Source organism: Perca flavescens, chromosome 19 (assembly GCF_004354835.1).
Source record: "Perca flavescens isolate YP-PL-M2 chromosome 19, PFLA_1.0, whole genome shotgun sequence".
Classification (NCBI taxonomy): domain Eukaryota; kingdom Metazoa; phylum Chordata; class Actinopteri; order Perciformes; family Percidae; genus Perca; species Perca flavescens.
In genome coordinates, this window is record NC_041349.1 from 8,495,376 (window position 1) to 8,512,711 (window position 17,336).

General features: G+C 40.2%; 1 protein-coding gene across 2 annotated transcripts; it reads right to left on the reverse strand.

Annotated features, from left to right (window-relative positions):
• Positions 1-988: 988 nt before the first annotated feature.
• LOC114573990 (uncharacterized) lies at positions 989-8,872 on the reverse strand. 2 transcript variants are annotated; one of them, XM_028606262.1, is made up of 5 exons: positions 8,476-8,872; positions 7,607-7,684; positions 6,207-6,314; positions 5,748-5,831; positions 989-1,475 (listed from the first exon to the last, which is right to left on the reverse strand). In XM_028606262.1, exons 1-5 carry the CDS (start codon positions 8,840-8,842, stop codon positions 1,387-1,389), a joined length of 726 nt encoding a protein of 241 aa, XP_028462063.1. In that variant the 5' UTR covers positions 8,843-8,872; the 3' UTR covers positions 989-1,386. The 2 variants fall into 2 exon arrangements, with proteins under 2 accessions (XP_028462063.1, XP_028462064.1); XM_028606263.1 differs by lacking the exon at positions 989-1,475 and adding an exon at positions 3,403-3,456.
• Positions 8,873-17,336: the final 8,464 nt, after the last annotated feature.

The window sequence follows — 17,336 nt, forward strand, 5'->3', positions numbered from 1 at the left end:
TTAGAATACAGGGGCATAAGTCAGTCCACCCCTATGTTAAATTCCCATAGAGGCAGGCAGATGTTTATTTTTAAAGGCCAGTTATTTCATGGATCCAGGATACTATGCATCCTGATAGAATTCCTTTGGCCTTTGGAATTAAAATAGCCCCCCAAATCATCACATACCCTTCACCATGCCTAGAGATTGGCATGGTTTTATTTCAGTCAGCCTAATAGCTGGTTTGATTTGCATTGAGAGATGATTTTATGGAGTAATTAAGTACCCCAAGCTCGGCTCAAAATCTGACAAAAATATTTTAAACTTTAAACTTTGTCGATCACAAAAACAGAGATTCAGCAACTCTATGGCCTATTTCTTGCTTAAAATGTTTACAGAAACACGTTTTGGTGAACTATTTTCGTAAAATACGAGATTGTATTCAGAACGAGCTGCCATTAAAAGTCTGTTTTGAAATTCGGGAGCAGCCAGACCCACGTGACGCATTCGTCCAATCAGCTGCCATATGTTGCGTTCGTCACGCTCATCCCGCTCGACATTTCCGATAAGTGTTTTAACATAGGTGTTGAAAGTGGGCACTACGGCAGTAAGTAGTTAGTGCACATTAGCAGTGTACTGACGAGCAGTGCGACGCACACACGCTCCGAACCTAGACAAACGAACCGAACAATGTTTTTTCATGAACCGTGCCACCCCTAGCGTTTACATTCTGCTGAAAATTGTGCTCAGCTGACGTAAATGATCTGAGTAAGGGGATCCTCCGATCCCCGATCAATAAAAAAATGCCCCTATTGGCTCGGAACCAATACTTCCTATAGGGACATCCCTAGTTTTCAGTAAACATTTTACACATTCCGTCCTCTTCATCCTTTTAATTGTAAATGTAAAATTATTCTGGCTTTCCTTTCTCTTTTGATTCTCAAAAAGAGAAAATGTCTCAGAAACAATTTCAACTTGGAGCGTAGCACTCGGCGGCAATTTTCAGCACCTTGGGTAGCGCTTCCTCCGAGTTTCTCCACCGCGCTCCCCAATATTAATACAAAGGCACAGCTAGCGCAGAGTGTTTTTACAGCACATCATGTGTAGTTAGCTCAATTCATCAATTATATGAGCAAATTCCTCATGTGAACACTAAACGCTGGGCGGTATGGCCTAAAATTTCAAAATTCATAAAGGTGTAGCTGCTGTTTATACGGTCCAGCCGTAGTTAAAACTTACTTGTAATAAGCCTGTTTCTGAAGATGATTGGCTATGACTTGTTTTGACAGTTAGGTATAGCAGGGCAGTGCAAAATTATTTACCTGAGCTTGTTTTACTGGAATGTAATAAAAGTACTTTTGGCAAGTAAAGAGCAGCTACAGACTGGCCAAAGACTGGACATAAAGACTAAAGATGTCCCTGCTCCAGAGGGTTTGCGTCCCTGATCACTTCCAGCTGAATCCCTTCCCCTCTTTCGTTTTGGTCGTTTGGTTCGTCTGTGAGAAGAGAAGGTGAGAGAAGTTTACAAGGCAGATAATGAAACCCAAAAATAAAAATGCATTGTCAATCACACATTAGTCATCTTTAAAGTTAAAATAACAGTTCTAGTTCTGGGGTCAGAGACCTGGTTGCAGTCGATACATTTTTTTTATTGTTTTCGTCATGAATTTAGAGAGATTTCAGTCCCTTGGCTACCTCATTTAACCAAGCGACACAATCTTCTGTCTCATTTTGAATATTTTACTTCCATGTGACGTGAGAGCAATAAGTGAACAGTGTGAGCCTTACTGTCTAACAGCCCTTTGTGTTGATGAATCAACCGTGTTCATTGTTTTTTTGTAGATCCAAGCAGTAAGTTCTCTCACTGTACACATTGTGTATGAGAAACTACATTTTAAATGTTACTTCTGGTAACTGGGGCATCCAACATGGCCCCGAACCCCACTTCCGCCTCCTGTCTCGACCCGGCAGCTGCCAAAATGGGCAGTGTGGGAAAAGCGGCAAAATACAAGCCAGACAGCCGTGGTGCATTTATGGGGTAAGTTTATTAACCGGTGGAAAACTTTAGTCACCGTATCACCGTTCTGACAGGTTTTTAAATGCTTCTCATCCCCCGGTTAACAGACCTAGATAACTCCTGTAGTAACCGGGGTATTCCTGCATGTATATACCCTAACATGACATTAATTCTGCAAACCCTGGATTACATTCAATGACAGCTTTTTTCAATGTTCAACGCCGGGGTTTCCACTAATGAGTTACACGGTGCACCCAACAAAGAGAGAAAGTTGCCCGGCTGTAAGTTAATGGGGCTGGGTACCGAATTCAATATGTTTTAAACACAGACCAAACTGCCTCGAAAGTATCGAGTATTCAAAAATGCCTCGTCATTCAATTCCCAATTTCAATACCTAAGGAGTAAACATCATCAGCGTCAGTGAGCTAATCAGCACGCAGCATGCTTCTACCAAGATGTAATAATGTTTGTGATTGGCTGTCTAATGTTACACTTCGTAGAGACTCGCAAGATAAACTCTACACAGAGTATAGAGCTCACGTAGTAGCAGCCAAAAGTAGATAAAAAGATTTGTGCCATAATGTAGTTTGTTTTTGTTTTATAAAAATTGGTATCGAAAAAAAGTATTGTTTAGGAAATGGTAGCAAAGTTATGTTATGGCAACATTTTTTGAATGATACACAGCCCTAGTCATGAATCTATTTTTTTGCTTCCAGCTCAGGGGCCGGTTGCACCAACAGGGCTTACGCCTGGTCTTAAGGTAAGTAGGTCTTAACTCAGCATTCTAAGTCCGACCTAAAAGTTACGACAGTTGCACCGTCCAGGCTTAAGTCCTCTTCTCGCTAAGACCGGGCGTAAATCTTACGCCTAGTCAGTAGCAGGCGTAAATTCAAAATCTAGGCATATAATAGCGTTAATAGCCGTTATCCGATAGATAATGTTTCTATAGTAACCACTTCGTAACCACATAACTAAAGACAGTATAGACATGGCGCGCCTTATACACAGATTTTACAATGAGCTGGCTTTTAGACGGGAGAGAGTTATTAGGGAGAGAAGCAATCCATTGGACATATACATTGATGAGGAGCTGATAGAGAGGTTTCGATTCTGTCGGAGGGATATATATGAACTTGTTGAAGAGCTGTCACCCGACTTACAGTATGTATCGAACCACAATGCAGCAATGACACCAGCATTACAGCTGTTAATAGCGCTACGTTTTTATGCAAATGGTGCGTTTCAAAACACCGTTGGAGATATGATTAATGTCCACAAATCCACCGCATGTCGGGCCATCTGCAGAGTGTCACTGGCACTGAGCCGTCGCTTTCCACGATCTGCTCACCTCCCCACTGAGGCCGAGTCTGCGGTGATGAAACACCGATTCCGCCGGGCCTCTGGCATTCCTGGTATTGTGGGCTGCATCGATGGGACTCACGTCCGGATCCAGGCACCATCTGGGCATGAGTATCTGTATGTCAACCTCAAGGGATACCATTCAATCAATGTGCAGATTGCTTGTGACGCCAATTATAAAATCTTTAATTTGGTGGCGAGATGGCCTGGATCTACCCATGGCGCACGCATCCTCCGGGAGAGTGCGTTATACCAGGATTTCGAGGCTGGAAGAGTAAACGGGCTGCTTCTCTGCGACAGTGGATACCCACTGAAACACTGGCTGATGACGCCTATAATTGCTCCGAGGACTGAGCAAGAACGACGGTATAACACCATCCACACCACCACTAGGTCACTTGTTGAGCGGTGCATCGGAGTCCTCAAGCGCAGGTAAAAACCTTTCCGCAGTGTCTGTTCCCCTATCCATGGTGCTGATGTAGGTCTGTCACTAGATCACTGAAAACTATATACATGGGCGGCTAGCAGTTGCTTCATATTTGTTAAAATATTATATTAGATTATGAAAAGTGAACAGTGAATTAAAGTGAATTTCGTTTTGGATAAATTGTATCTTAATTTTAATCGATTTTTCATAAACCAATTGCCTGTATTTAATAAATAAGAAGCAAATATAGCAATATAATTCAAAACGAAAAGACATAGGCTACCCTCTGATTATGTAATCCATTATGTGCATTTCTCTCTATATGCGCGTTCACTACGCATATGGCGATCGTCAAAATAATAAAAAAAAAAATGTAATATTAAATATTTAGTGGCCAAGTTTTGCTCATTTATTAATAGTAAAAAAGTGACACATTTAGGTTTTACAGTAATCATTGACTATTTTTTCTAGGTTTCACTGTCTTCATGGAGAGATGCGGATGCACCCTGAGTGAGTCTGCACCGTAATAGCAGCATGCACTGTCCTCCACAACATCTGTGTCACCAAGAGGATCCCTCTTCCTAGGCAACACCATCAGCCGGTGCCGGAGGAAGGTGTCGACCCTGTGGACCATGCAGGGAATGAAGATGTCGGTGGACGACTAGTCCGTACGCGCATTATTAATGCTTTATAAATGTTAAAAATAATTCTGCCAATTATCTGCAGGTTGTAAACCATACAAATAAGCCACAAAGAAAGTCCAGTAGGTCTATAATAAACTTTTTTTTTATTGTCATTGATTCATTGTACACAATTTGCCATTAGGCTTATTTACAGAATTACAAAAGACCGCCCATCCTCTTCAGAAATAGGCGAAGATGACCTGTTCATCTGTTGTTGGAGCAACTGTATTTCTAACAATATTTTTTGTTTTTCAAGTTCCAACTTTTCTTGCTCGGTGGGTCATTTTTTTGTTTCAGTCTCCACTTTAACAATTTCCTTCTCAAGAAGTGTCTGCTGAAGATTATCCAGCCCCCTCATCCGTTTCACCGGCGGTGCACCGCTGCTGTGTTCGTGAGAACTTTGTGGAGTGACTAGGTCCTCCATCTAGTCTAAAAAATACAGATAATCTGTCATAGGCCTATTGTTATAAGACAACTACTAAAACTGTTATTCTAGGCTACTCTAATATATATACACACCTTCACAAATCACACTCTCGCTTGAGTGATCGACATCCATCTCTGGAGAGACAGCAGTTTCTTCTTTGTCGGTACCGCCACTTTCCGCACCGACCAAACCAATAAAAGCCGGGGAATCCTCTCCAGAGATATCCACAATTATGGTACTGTACACGTAAGTTTTTGGGGGAGTACCCCCGCAGGTCGGGTGGTGTTTTTTTTGCAGACAAATCTTTTTTTGCTTTGCTCAGGAGGTCTTTCCACTTTTTTCTTACATTGCTTTCTGTCCGAAGGCAGCCGGAGTCAGAGCAATCGTTAATGGCCTCTGTTACTGTATCTGTCTCCATGTTGTTTGTTTTTTCTTGTTTGTTATTGTATTTGATTGCTTGGCAGTCAGTGTGTGTCTGTGCTGACTGTACAGCTCTATTAACTTTCGTATCTCAATGTCGGTGAAATGTTCTTTTCTTTTTCTTTGCTCCTCCATTGATACGGCTAACGTTACAAGTTAACAAAACAGCGGAAGATGGTTTACAGCGTAACCTAGCAACGCACGCTGCTGGTCAACAACACATGAACGCGCAACGCTAAGACCAGGCGTAATTAAGCCTAGGCTTAAGTTTGGTTGGTGCAACAGACGTTAGGTCAACTCTAAAGACTTAACTAAGAACTACTTAGCAGTTAGGACCAGGCTTAGTAAAGCCCTGTTGGTGCAACCGGCTCCAGATGATGAAACTATCTGCTCTCGTACCCTCCAACAATACATCCTAATAATCATCTGGCTTACCTTGGACTCCAGCTCTTCCATCCACTGCCTGAGCATCTGGGTCGTTCTGCCTAACACCTTCAAAACGTTGACGGCAAGGAAGGCCTGAAAAAGATAAGAGGAAGGGACACCTTCCATCAAAACCTCCAGCTGAAAGAGGAAGAAGATGGAATAATGCACACTTTCCAGGTAGAAAAGGTCTAGACCACACTCTATGATTTACAGAGCCAACGATTGCATTTTAAGGTTAGGTAATAGTAGATAGTTACGTCAAGGTTTGGTCTGTGACAGGACGCAAACTATATCTTCTAGCATTCACCAAAATAAACCTAATGTCCAGCATCTCAGCACTGGTGCAGGATGATTTTAAGTTTACTGGCCACACCTGTCAGTGACGTAGGTTTGGGTCAGACAAACAACTTTGTGTCTCTTTAATTGGTTAAGCATCAGTAATAAAAAGCTGAAAAATATATTACTTACGGATCACCCTGGCGATGATGGCTAAGGCTATGACGGCTATGACAGCTGTGGCTATGCCGGCGATGGCCCCGCCAGACAAAGTGTTGGTAGAGCCAGTGCGGTTACCATCTGAAAGAATGTAGGAAAGATATTAAGGTTAGTGCTACTGCAAACTCCCAACATTACACCGATCTGTTCATCTGTTTTCTCTACCAGCTGTTCAGACTATCCCTCCAGGCTTTTGGCGAGAGGCAGGAACACAAAAAAAGACAAGTTTTCGATCAGGGGGAAGCGTACTCCAGCTGATAGAACAACTCTGATATTACAAACCATTCTGACAGGTTTTTAAATGGTTGTCATCCCCCGGTTAACAAACGTAGATAACCTCTGTAGTAACCGGGGTATTCCTGCATGTATACACTTTAACCGGGGTAAACTCGGATTACACATCTTGCGCATTCTTCCTAGGTTATAAGTGCCCCCACCCTACTCCACTGCAGTGGCTTCTGACCTGGACATAGAAGAGAGCATTTGGAAGCAACAGCACTAAAAACAAAAGAAACAACATCACATTACAACCTTTAAACCCACTGAAGACTTCGCCATGGCAAGAACTATCAACAAGACCAATTTCTGGACGGACCAGGAGACTCATTTCTCCGGGCTTTCCAAGTTGTTGTGATTTTGACAAAGGTCAACCAGAAGAAAAAAGCCTTAAACCGACCAGTGGTACGTTGGCGGAGCGTCACCTGCTATACCGGAGGTAGAGTTACTCTCGTCATTCTTCCCACTCTTCCCCTGCTCATATATACAGGGAGAAATGACCGAACCCTACCCTGGTTACTGCTGTGCATGTACACGCACTGCATTGGAGCAAAGTAGGATGTAGTAGGGATTTCCGATCCACCCTCATGGAGCTGATCACTTTCCTGCTCGAGGCCACTCCCTGCCACTCTGCTCAATATCGCTTTGCTCTCAACTTAGACATAACGTCGCTCCACTCAAAATCGCTCACCTTTCGCTCCCAAAAAAAAAGGAAAAAAGACCTGCGTTGTTTTTATCAGATGAAGGATGCCCTCCCTTCGTGCCTGGAGCTCCGCCAGTAAAACATCAGCCGGAGGCACTGGCGGCATGGAGAGGGAGGGCAGGCGTCCATTTGCATTAACAGTAACACAGAGACAGGCTTGGGTCTTAGTTTTTTTTGTGTAATGTTATTCATGTATTTCTCCACATGACTTGCGAGACCAGAAGATGTCTGTTAAATACCCTGGTGGTGTCTTCTAATCCCATATGGGATGGGCCATAGGACACAGAAATAAAATAAAACTAATTAACTATGAATGTCACTCTTCCCATAACTGAAGGTATCCCAGGCAACCTGGGACTTCTATTACGGAGCAAGTTAACAGTCTGTGGGTTACCTGTTGGCTTTTCAGGTATCGAAGAGCTGGTATTATGTCGCTGGTAACCATCTGATGGATTGAGTTCATGTGGATGGTCTGTAGAAAAAGAAAAAAGTTTAAGTATTCAGAAAGCATTAAGTTCTGAAAATCAGTGCAGGCATTAAAGGGTCATTTTATTTTTTTGGCAACCTGGACCCTATTTCCCCATGCATTTGTGTCTAATAGACTGATGTGAAAAACAAACTTTGAAATTGGTCCAGTATTGAGCGAGAACCCAGTAACCAGGCCGTCGCAAACCGGGCTGCAATTGTGCACCCTCGATTTGTGTCCATTAAAAGTGTCTTGTTTTGCCTGACAACTGTCTGACAACATTATGGAAAGAATTTCTAAGGAGGTCGACCATTCTGTTAAAGAGTAAGATCCTTTCTTTAAACATAAAATCATCCGAGAAATTACGTTCACTAAACCGACACATACATTTTACTCTTTTGGTATTGACGAGGCACAATGACAAGGCACTAAATTGCCTTTTGGCCAATTTAGAAATCTGGTTTTAAACCTGTAAACTTGTACTTGCTGTACATGGTTGTACTTTCTTTTGTATCCTTATTATCCTAATTTACTCATCAAATAATTTCTCCAATTCAGAAAGTTTTAGTGTCTTTCTATCTTCCTTATGACGGTGTCACTTCTTTTCTGTGATATTGTTTTTTGTCTTTGTAATTTGACTCTATCAGATCATTAAAGGCCACTCCTCAATGATCTGTTGAGTATAAATAAAGGTTATGCATGCTGATTTTACAGTAACTTACTGGCAGCTGGATGCTAGTATAAGACCTACAGTAATGTGTGCATCTACGTCATCAAGCAGTGAAAGTTTACGTTACCCTGTTTGATCTTCAGTTCAGTACAGCAGTTGAGTTTTCCAGGTCGAACAATGCATTTGTATGTTCCCGCGTCACTTTGTCCAAATTTGGAGATTTTCCATCCAAGTTTGCCTTTGCTTAGGTCCCAGCTGCTGTCAGAAGATACTCTGCCACGGAATCGTTTTGCCTGATCTACATCAGAAAAACCTCCACTTTTGTAAACCAGGGCAATGTTGGAACTTTGTTTGCATTCAAAAACAAAGCCTTTCCACTTTGTTTCATTCCATTGGGGCTTGAGGTGGAAGTCCAAAGTGACGTTGTCTCCGACTGCTGCGTCCAGGCTCTTTGGGCAAATTAATTGAACATTTTCTGTAACGAGAAACAACATGAAACCTTCAGAATAGAAAACTGAAAACAATGTAAACTTATCCTTTAACACTCAAGTTGTCCTCTATATTTTTATATCCAAAATTTGGGTTTCCATCAACCAAAGTGTCCAAAAATAACATGAATTGTTCTATAAAATTAAGGATCAGTTCACTACTTTCATTGCATTTGGGTGTTTTATTCTATTTTATAGCATAGCAAAAGTTTTAAAACCGTATCCAGACTAAACTTTGACAAGAAAAAGCTTTAAAAAAAAAAAAGGGACAATGAGTTGCAAAGTCGACAGAAAGACAACACAAGGGTTAAGAAGTGGAACTATGTTCCTACATTTATTGCAAAAGTTAACTTAAGTGGAAGTTTTGAACAAACATCAAGGTTATTAAAGTTTCTAATTTTCTATTGGTTTCTATTTTATTTTAGTTTTGACTTTTGGATTTTAGTTTGTTTTGTCATGGCCAGGTGTAATGACTCAGAAGTACGAAACTACATCAACATGCAGAAAACTTGGGCTTGGACAATAGCCGTGATGTTTAATGCTTAATCTTTGAGCTACTAGTGTCCGATGTGAAGCAGTTACAGCACAGCAGGGGGCCGAAGTTCGGAATCGAAACCCTGGGCCCCTGCAGTAAGGACTGAGCCTTGGTACATGGGGCGCACACTCTACCAGGTGAGCTACCATGGCATCGCCAAGGTTTTAATTTTTGTTTAGTTTCAGTTTACTAAAAATGTTTTTCACAGCTTATTTTTATTTTTTGATGGACATTTACACCTCCCGCTGCCTCAGCAGAGCAGAAGCCATCACCAAGGACAGCTCCCAGTCTGGCTCTGATCGGTTTGACCTGCTGTCCTCAGGGAGGAGCTACAGGTGCATCACAACAAGGACAGATTCAAGAACAGTTTCTTCCCAAAAGCCATAACCACTTTGAACTCACACATGCACTGACTTCAGTCTTCTTTTTTTATATACATACATAGCATCTCTGAACTGTGCACCTTAACCCCCACCCCCTCACCCCATTCTTTTGCACTACTTATTTTATTGTTACATTTCTTTTACGTAAATGTTGGCACTGGAAAAGGAGTTGCTTTTAATCTCGTACATGTGTATAATATTATAATAAAATAAACAATAAAATGCATTCTATATTGAGTTTCTTTGTTTCAGTTTTTCAGAAAGTTTAGTTTGAGTTTATTTTGCCAGGGCCAGGTGTAATGTCTCAGAATTATGTAGCTATGTATATGTATGTATATACAAAAAGAAACCTTGTTGGAGAATAGCCATGATGTTAACATTAAATCTTTGATGTGAAGTGATTATGACACAGCGCTGTCTCATGCCAAGTCTGTTTAATTTCTGTGGTTCAATGTTGTGATGAGAGTCTACAAAAATGCATTCCGTCTCCTGTTTTCAGTAGTGAAATATAACTAAAAAAACTCAAACGGAAATGATTAATTCTTTTTCTAATTTTTTATATGCTTTTTTTAACCTGGCCTCATAGTTTCAGTTTAGTTTTCCTTCAAGGTTATATTTTTTTATTTTATTTATTTTTATTTGGGGCATTTTGGCTTTTAATGGATAGGACAGCTGCTGGTAAGGACTAAGCCTTGGTACATGGGGCACTCGTTCTATCAGGTGGGCTACTAGGGCGCCCCCCAATGTTTTAGTTTTTGTTTAGTTTCAGAACAGCTCTACTCCACAGCCAGCAACATTGTCTTTATTTTGAGTTTTGCTTATGAAAAATATACAACTTAAATCTGATGATCTTTAACACCTGACTGCTTCAAAATTCAACCATTTCTTGTAGCAATGAAGCGAGGAGTTACACTGACACTGGAAACAGCATTTTTTTTAACTTACCGTGCCCCTTTCTTCGCTCTCTTTGCTCTGCTCAAACGAGATAAAACACAATTCAGAGATTAAATAAAAACATAAAAAAATTAAATATTAGGCAACAGAAAGAATCAAAGAGAAGGCTAAAGTGTTCTATCAGCCTGATGAGTCAGCATTTCCTCCATAATTAGCCGACAATCACTTTGGCCCAGGGCTGGACTGGCCATCTGGCATACCGGGCATTTTCCCGGTGGGCCGACGCACTTTTGGGCCGATTCGCCGATATAAATAGGCCTTTTTTATTTTTTGGCCGGGCCGGCCCATAAAGAACTCACAGCGGCCCATTGGTTAATTTTCTTTATTGGCACTGGCCAGGAACCCCCTTCCCCACTCCGGGCCGCAAATTTACGAATCCCACTAAGGCCACCCCTCCCGGCCCTGACACACAAGCTGTAATAGTTATGCTGGAAGTTTAGCATCCACGTTATAATGGACAAACGACCACCAACGTGTAAAGGAGGTGCAGAGAAATGACCGGAGAAAAAGATTGAGAATCTACAGGCGGATTCCTCAAAATGTGCCAAAATTTCGGACATGTTTGGGGCTGTAGTAGCTGCTTCAACATCAGCATTACCTGAAGCCGAGGAGGAGGAGAGGTGGCTGGCTATACAGAGAAGCAGAAAGACAGGGATGAAGACAAGGAGGAGGAGAGTGACCATGACAGGGCCATGGGAGCGAGGGAGGAAAAGATGGAAGAGAGAGTAGAAGACGATGTGGCCTTTTCCAGGGCATATACTACTCTCAGCTTTATTGTGGCTTTTGGGACGGGTTATAGTTATTGTTATAGTATTTAGCAGACACTTGTGTCTAAAGCGGCAAAATATGAATCTCAATAGTTAAAATTATCAGTTAACTGTTTTTAAAGTTGCCAATATTAAGCAAAATAGTAATAATGGCAATACAATATCACATATCAATAATAAAAAATAATAAAAATACCATAAATATGCAAATCATAACTCTAAGAATGAATGAATTATTTAAGTGTATCAACAGATAAGTCTTGAGACCCCTCTTGAAGGATCCAAAACGATCACATGAACACAGAACACTACGCAACTCATATCATAGAATGCACGCATATTTAAAGAGGACTATCTAAGGGAATGTGTCTGACCCATCACGGTGGGTGTGGGCCGCCTGGGCCAAAAATGCCCGGGCCGATTTTTTTGTCCCAGTCCAGCCCTGCTTCGGCCTGACTACTTATGATAGGTTTATATTTTCATATTCACCACAAACTGTGCTTTCCTGTCTTATCTACGTAGGCCTACTTGTGTAGGTAGTATCTCCTCTTATCTACATCATAGAGGATTCATTGACAGAACAATGGCAGTGGTGGCATTTTTCAAGGAAACCGGTAACTGTCAAAGTGAGAATTGTGAGCGGCCGCGGGCCTGCTCTCTTTTCGTTTTTGTGGTTTTTAACCAAAGTTCAATAAAAGCAACAAATTGCAAAATAACGCAAATTTACCACGATCCTATTAAAAAAAGAAGATAGAGCCCACACTGACATATGTAGCCCAAGTTAGTAATGATGTAACGTTAGGCCTACCTGTGGTGGTTGCCTTGATGACCAGAACAAAATTAAAAAAAATAAAAACAATAAAAACAATAACTCCAATCCATAGGATAGTTCTCCACTTCATCGCTGTGTCAAAGTGTCGTTCGTCTGTATTTTAAAAGATTGAAAAAGTGATAGGTGTCGTCATAGCTTGACCAAAAATAGCTGCGTCATTCCAAACTTTAGCTTTCGTTTTGACGAGGAAATGTATAAGCTAAAAAACAGGACGGATAAAAGTTAGTTTTATTCGTTGTCAAAAAGCTCCTGTCTGATTTAGAGGCGTTCAGTAATAATCCCACAGGTGGCATCGCACCACTGGCTCCTCAGCCAAGCACTTATAGGCTACACCAAATATGACAGCCCGGTATGCGGAGGAAAATAACCCCGCTGCGGCGTCCCAAAAAGCACATCTGTCTCTAAATGATTTCTCTCTTTCTCCGTTCGTTCATTTGTTTTTGCTTTCACATATGAAATCGAAAAAACAAGAAAACAACTCCTTTTTCCGTTTTTCCGTTGTTTTTTAGAAAAAAGAAAAAACGAAATTATGACTTGATTTTTGGTTTCCCCGTTCTTGCACGGAAATCAGAAAAACCACTTGATATTCCGATTTTCCCCTGTGGGTGGTGCTAAATCTGATTGGCAGGATATGCATTCATTGTTTTTCAAATTAAGAGTTTACCCACACTGTATTTGTTAGCCTGTAAAATTAATAGTCTGTATGTAAAATTAATAGTCTATATGCATGCTTTTTGTCACCCAATTATTTGGCTTAACTGACTGAAAAAATCTATTGAAATAGCCTAAATGTAAACATGTTCACGCATTGACAGACAAAAGGCACAATCTATTTTTGTAGGATAGATAGATATATAGATAGATAGATAGATAGATAGATAGATAGATAGATAGATAGATGTACTAAGGGATGTATAAGCATGAGACGCCTCTGAGACTGACCCTGTGATTCGGTATGAGAGTGTGTGTCATGGTGGTAGTGCAAATAGGTCCAATAGTGCAAGGATAAAGTCTAGAGACCAGCATTAAATATGGACAATATAAGAGATAAAAAGTCAATATTAGAGGTTTGAAGTAATAGGGTTACAGCCATTGTTCATGTATTAAGTTATGTTAGACCTCAGTCCAGGCTGGTGGGAGGAGGGAGGGAGGGATTGTGCATATATGGGCTAATATAGCCAGTAAACAGTAAACAGTGGGCCAGTGGACAGTCAGTACATAACTGTTATTGTAGGAGGTAGTGGAAGTGGTGGAGAGGGAGGAGAGGCAGAAAGACTCTCTCTCCTCTTCTCTTTAGTGAAGCATTGTAGAGTTGTATGGCCCTGGGGACAAATTACTTTAATGTGTTAGCATACAGCTACATAATAGTTATAATAGAGTATGCTAAAGTTAGATTGTAGTGGAACGAAGCATCACTTTCTAAGGTCAAAAATCACAGATAAAGGGTTCTGAACCAAACACTACACAATCGGACATGTTTCAGCAGGAATGTGACCCAGAATTGGGAAGAATTTAACAACACTGCCAGCTAAGATGACATGTGTACTGCTGTTAGCATGTAGCTACTATAGTGGTATACAGCAGTGGTCGTTGGAAGAGCTGTCATCCCGTCTTCGAAAGGACACTTAGGTACGTTTACACTTCATCGCATTAATAATATACAGTCTATGGTTATTGATTGTTGATTGTTTGTATGACTATTGTATAAGAAAGATTTCATAAAAAAATTAAGTTGTGATGTTTGGTCGCAGTTGGTCGTCAAGTGTTTCAACGCATGCGTGGTACAAATCGCACAGGGACTGAGCCCTGTTCCACGCGAGCCCAACACAGTCCAACTTTTTCCTGAATGCAGATACTTTATCATGTACCAAAAAGACATGGCACTCCTTTCCATAGATCATTTTATTATCTTTTTAATATTTCCCTGCTTTTTCCACACCTACAACACTAACCTTTTCTCAGCGTCACTCTCTTTTTCCAAAGTGACAGATAAAATCTCTTACTTTTGACCTAAACAGGTGTTACTTTATGTGAATGTATACATTTTTAAATGGTTTCTTGACAAATGTCCTTGGTAACTTTGGCCCAAAGTAATCTGTGATAAACAGTATTATGTTTCATCTGATTATTTATTATCGTCAAATTAATCCAGCAATTGTGTTTTTTAGTTCTCGATCGAATTTAAGATGTATAAGCTCAGATCAATGAGGCATACAGGCCATAAATAACAAATAGACAAAACAATTGTATTATTCATAAGAATTTAAGTTAATAAAAACATCTAAAACAAAGAATAAATGTATTATTTAAATTTGTATGATGAGTATTAATGGAACGGTCATTTTGTCAGTCATGACAGACTGAGAAAGTAATTTGTCCCCAGGGCCATACAACTCTACAATGCTTCACTAAAGAGAAGAGGAGAGAGAGTCTTTCTGCCTCTCCTCCCTCTCCACCACTTCCACTACCTCCTACAATAACAGTTATGTACTGACTGTCCACTGGCCCACTGTTTACTGTTTACTGGCTATATTAGCCCATATATGCACAATCCCTCCCTCCCTCCTCCCACCAGCCTGGACTGAGGTCTAACATAACTTAATACATGAACAATGGCTGTAACCCTATTACTTCAAACCTCTAATATTGACTTTTTATCTCTTATATTGTCCATATTTAATGCTGGTCTCTAGACTTTATCCTTGCACTATTGGACCTATTTGCACTACCACCATGACACACACTCTCATACCGAATCACAGGGTCAGTCTCAGAGGCGTCTCATGCTTATACATCCCTTAGTACAGTCATGTGGATTTTTCATTGGATTTTTTTATTTATTTAGTATTTTTAATTTTATTGTCCATGCTATTCATGTGGAGTTGCTTTTTTTATGATCCTGTTTGTGATGTATGTGTATGTTGTGTGTGATGTATTTAAGCTACTGGAACCTTGAATTTCCCCTTGGGGATCAATAAAGTATCTATCTATCTATCTATCTATCTATCTATCTAAACATAAATCTATCTATTTTTGACTGGGAACAAAAAATTGTTTAACATGACTTTGGACACAACAGGATTAAACAATGAAATGGGTCTTCCCCTTTCCTACAAAAATAGATGTGCCTTTTGTCTGTCAATGCGTGAACATGTTTACATTTAGGCTATTTCAATAGATTAATAGACAAAAAGCATGCATATAGACTATTAATTTTACATATAGACTATTAATTTTACAGGCTAACAAATACAGTGTGGGTAAACTCTTAATTTGAAAAACAATGAATGCATATCCTGCCAATCAGATTTAGCATCACCCACAGGGGAAAATCGGAATATCAAGTGTTTTTTCTGATTTCCGTGCAAGAACGGGGAAACCAAAAATCAAGTCATAATTTCGTTTTTTCTTTTTTCTAAAAAAAACGGAAAAACGGAAAATGGAGTTGTTTTCTTGTTTTTTGGATTTCATATGTGACAGCAAAAAAAAATGAACGAACGTTTCCTGGACCAATGATGCTGCCTTCGGTGTTCCAGGCCGCCATATCATAGTGTGGGGGCATCGACAGTTTTGAGCATCGACGACTTCATTTCCTGCATTCTGATACACTTTTAAGCACAAATTTATGGTGGAAATCTCTTTATTTAGCTTATGTGAAGAAGAATAGCACAGATGACAATTCAAAATATATCATAAATATAATGGAAAGTATGTTGTTGCGTGTCATTGGGCATTTTTAAGTGGGTATATGGAAATCCTGGAGTTTTCTCAGTGGGTATACTGTGTATACCTGCGTATCACGTAGACTACACCACTGTATTATATATAGACTGCACCATTGTTGTTGACAAAATGCATTATACAAGGAATTTTATACAAGGAATCAATAGCAAAAGCACGTAGACATCAAGCCCAATTCATACAGAAATATGAGTAAAAAACACACAAAATAATACAAACGGACAATAAATTCACAGATAGGCCTATTACATACAAAAATAAAGAAACAGAGGTACATGTAAACATATTTTAAATCACATTCAGTCAGAGGTTTCGGCTGAAAAAGCTCTAGGCCTACAGTTTCTAAAAGTTTCCTACTTTTTTATATTTAACAGTCTTGAGTAGAGATTTTAGTTCGATGACAAAAATTGAATACCCAAGACCTCCATTTCCTTGAATCATCATAGAAACATATAATATTTGTATGGTTAAAAAGAGTAGACAGAGTTAGTGGGTGTTTGAAATCAAATTGACCATAGTAGAGCGGCCAAACTTTGGAATTACAACTTCCTGTCTCCTTGGCTGTCGCTGAAGATTGATGATACCGTGATCTTAGTCCCTCCCACAGAGGAGGCATGGGGGAGGCGAGAGGAAATCACGGGAGGAGAGAGGGAACGAGCAAATGTGTTGTTAGAGGGATGAGACGTTAGCAACTCCTTCAGCAATCGTCATGGGCGGTGCTAAGCGCCGGACGGAGCCACGGTGCCGCTGCCAAAATAGCCTCGGGGAAGGAACTTGTTTTGGTGGAACGCGTGTACGTTCAAAAGTAGTTTTAGTCGTGCGACAGAAAACTCTGATTGGACAGATAGTCTAGCTAGCTGTCTGGATTTACCCTGCAGAGATCTGAGGAGCAGTTAACCATAGTCCTCACAAATCCACCGGAGGTTAGAACGCCAACACAAAGGAAGAGGAACATACGGCAGAAATCTGATTTGGTTAATCTGATTGTTCTCGTTGGTAAATATCATATCCATTGTAATAAGTGGCGAAATGCTAAGCCTTCTCTTTTTGGGTTAATGAGGGAGGAAATGTTGGGTTCCATTAAAAATGTAAGACCAATTTCACACGGTTCATGTTAACACCATTTATTTTTTTATTAAATCACAGTTTAAGCATCTCATCCTCTTAGTGTCCTGGTGTTTCACAGCTCACAAAAACTGACGACCTCAGCGTGTGATTTTTGTTGTAAATAAAAGTATCAGCAATTAAATATGTATACAGTTGTATACAGTAATATTCAAATAAAATA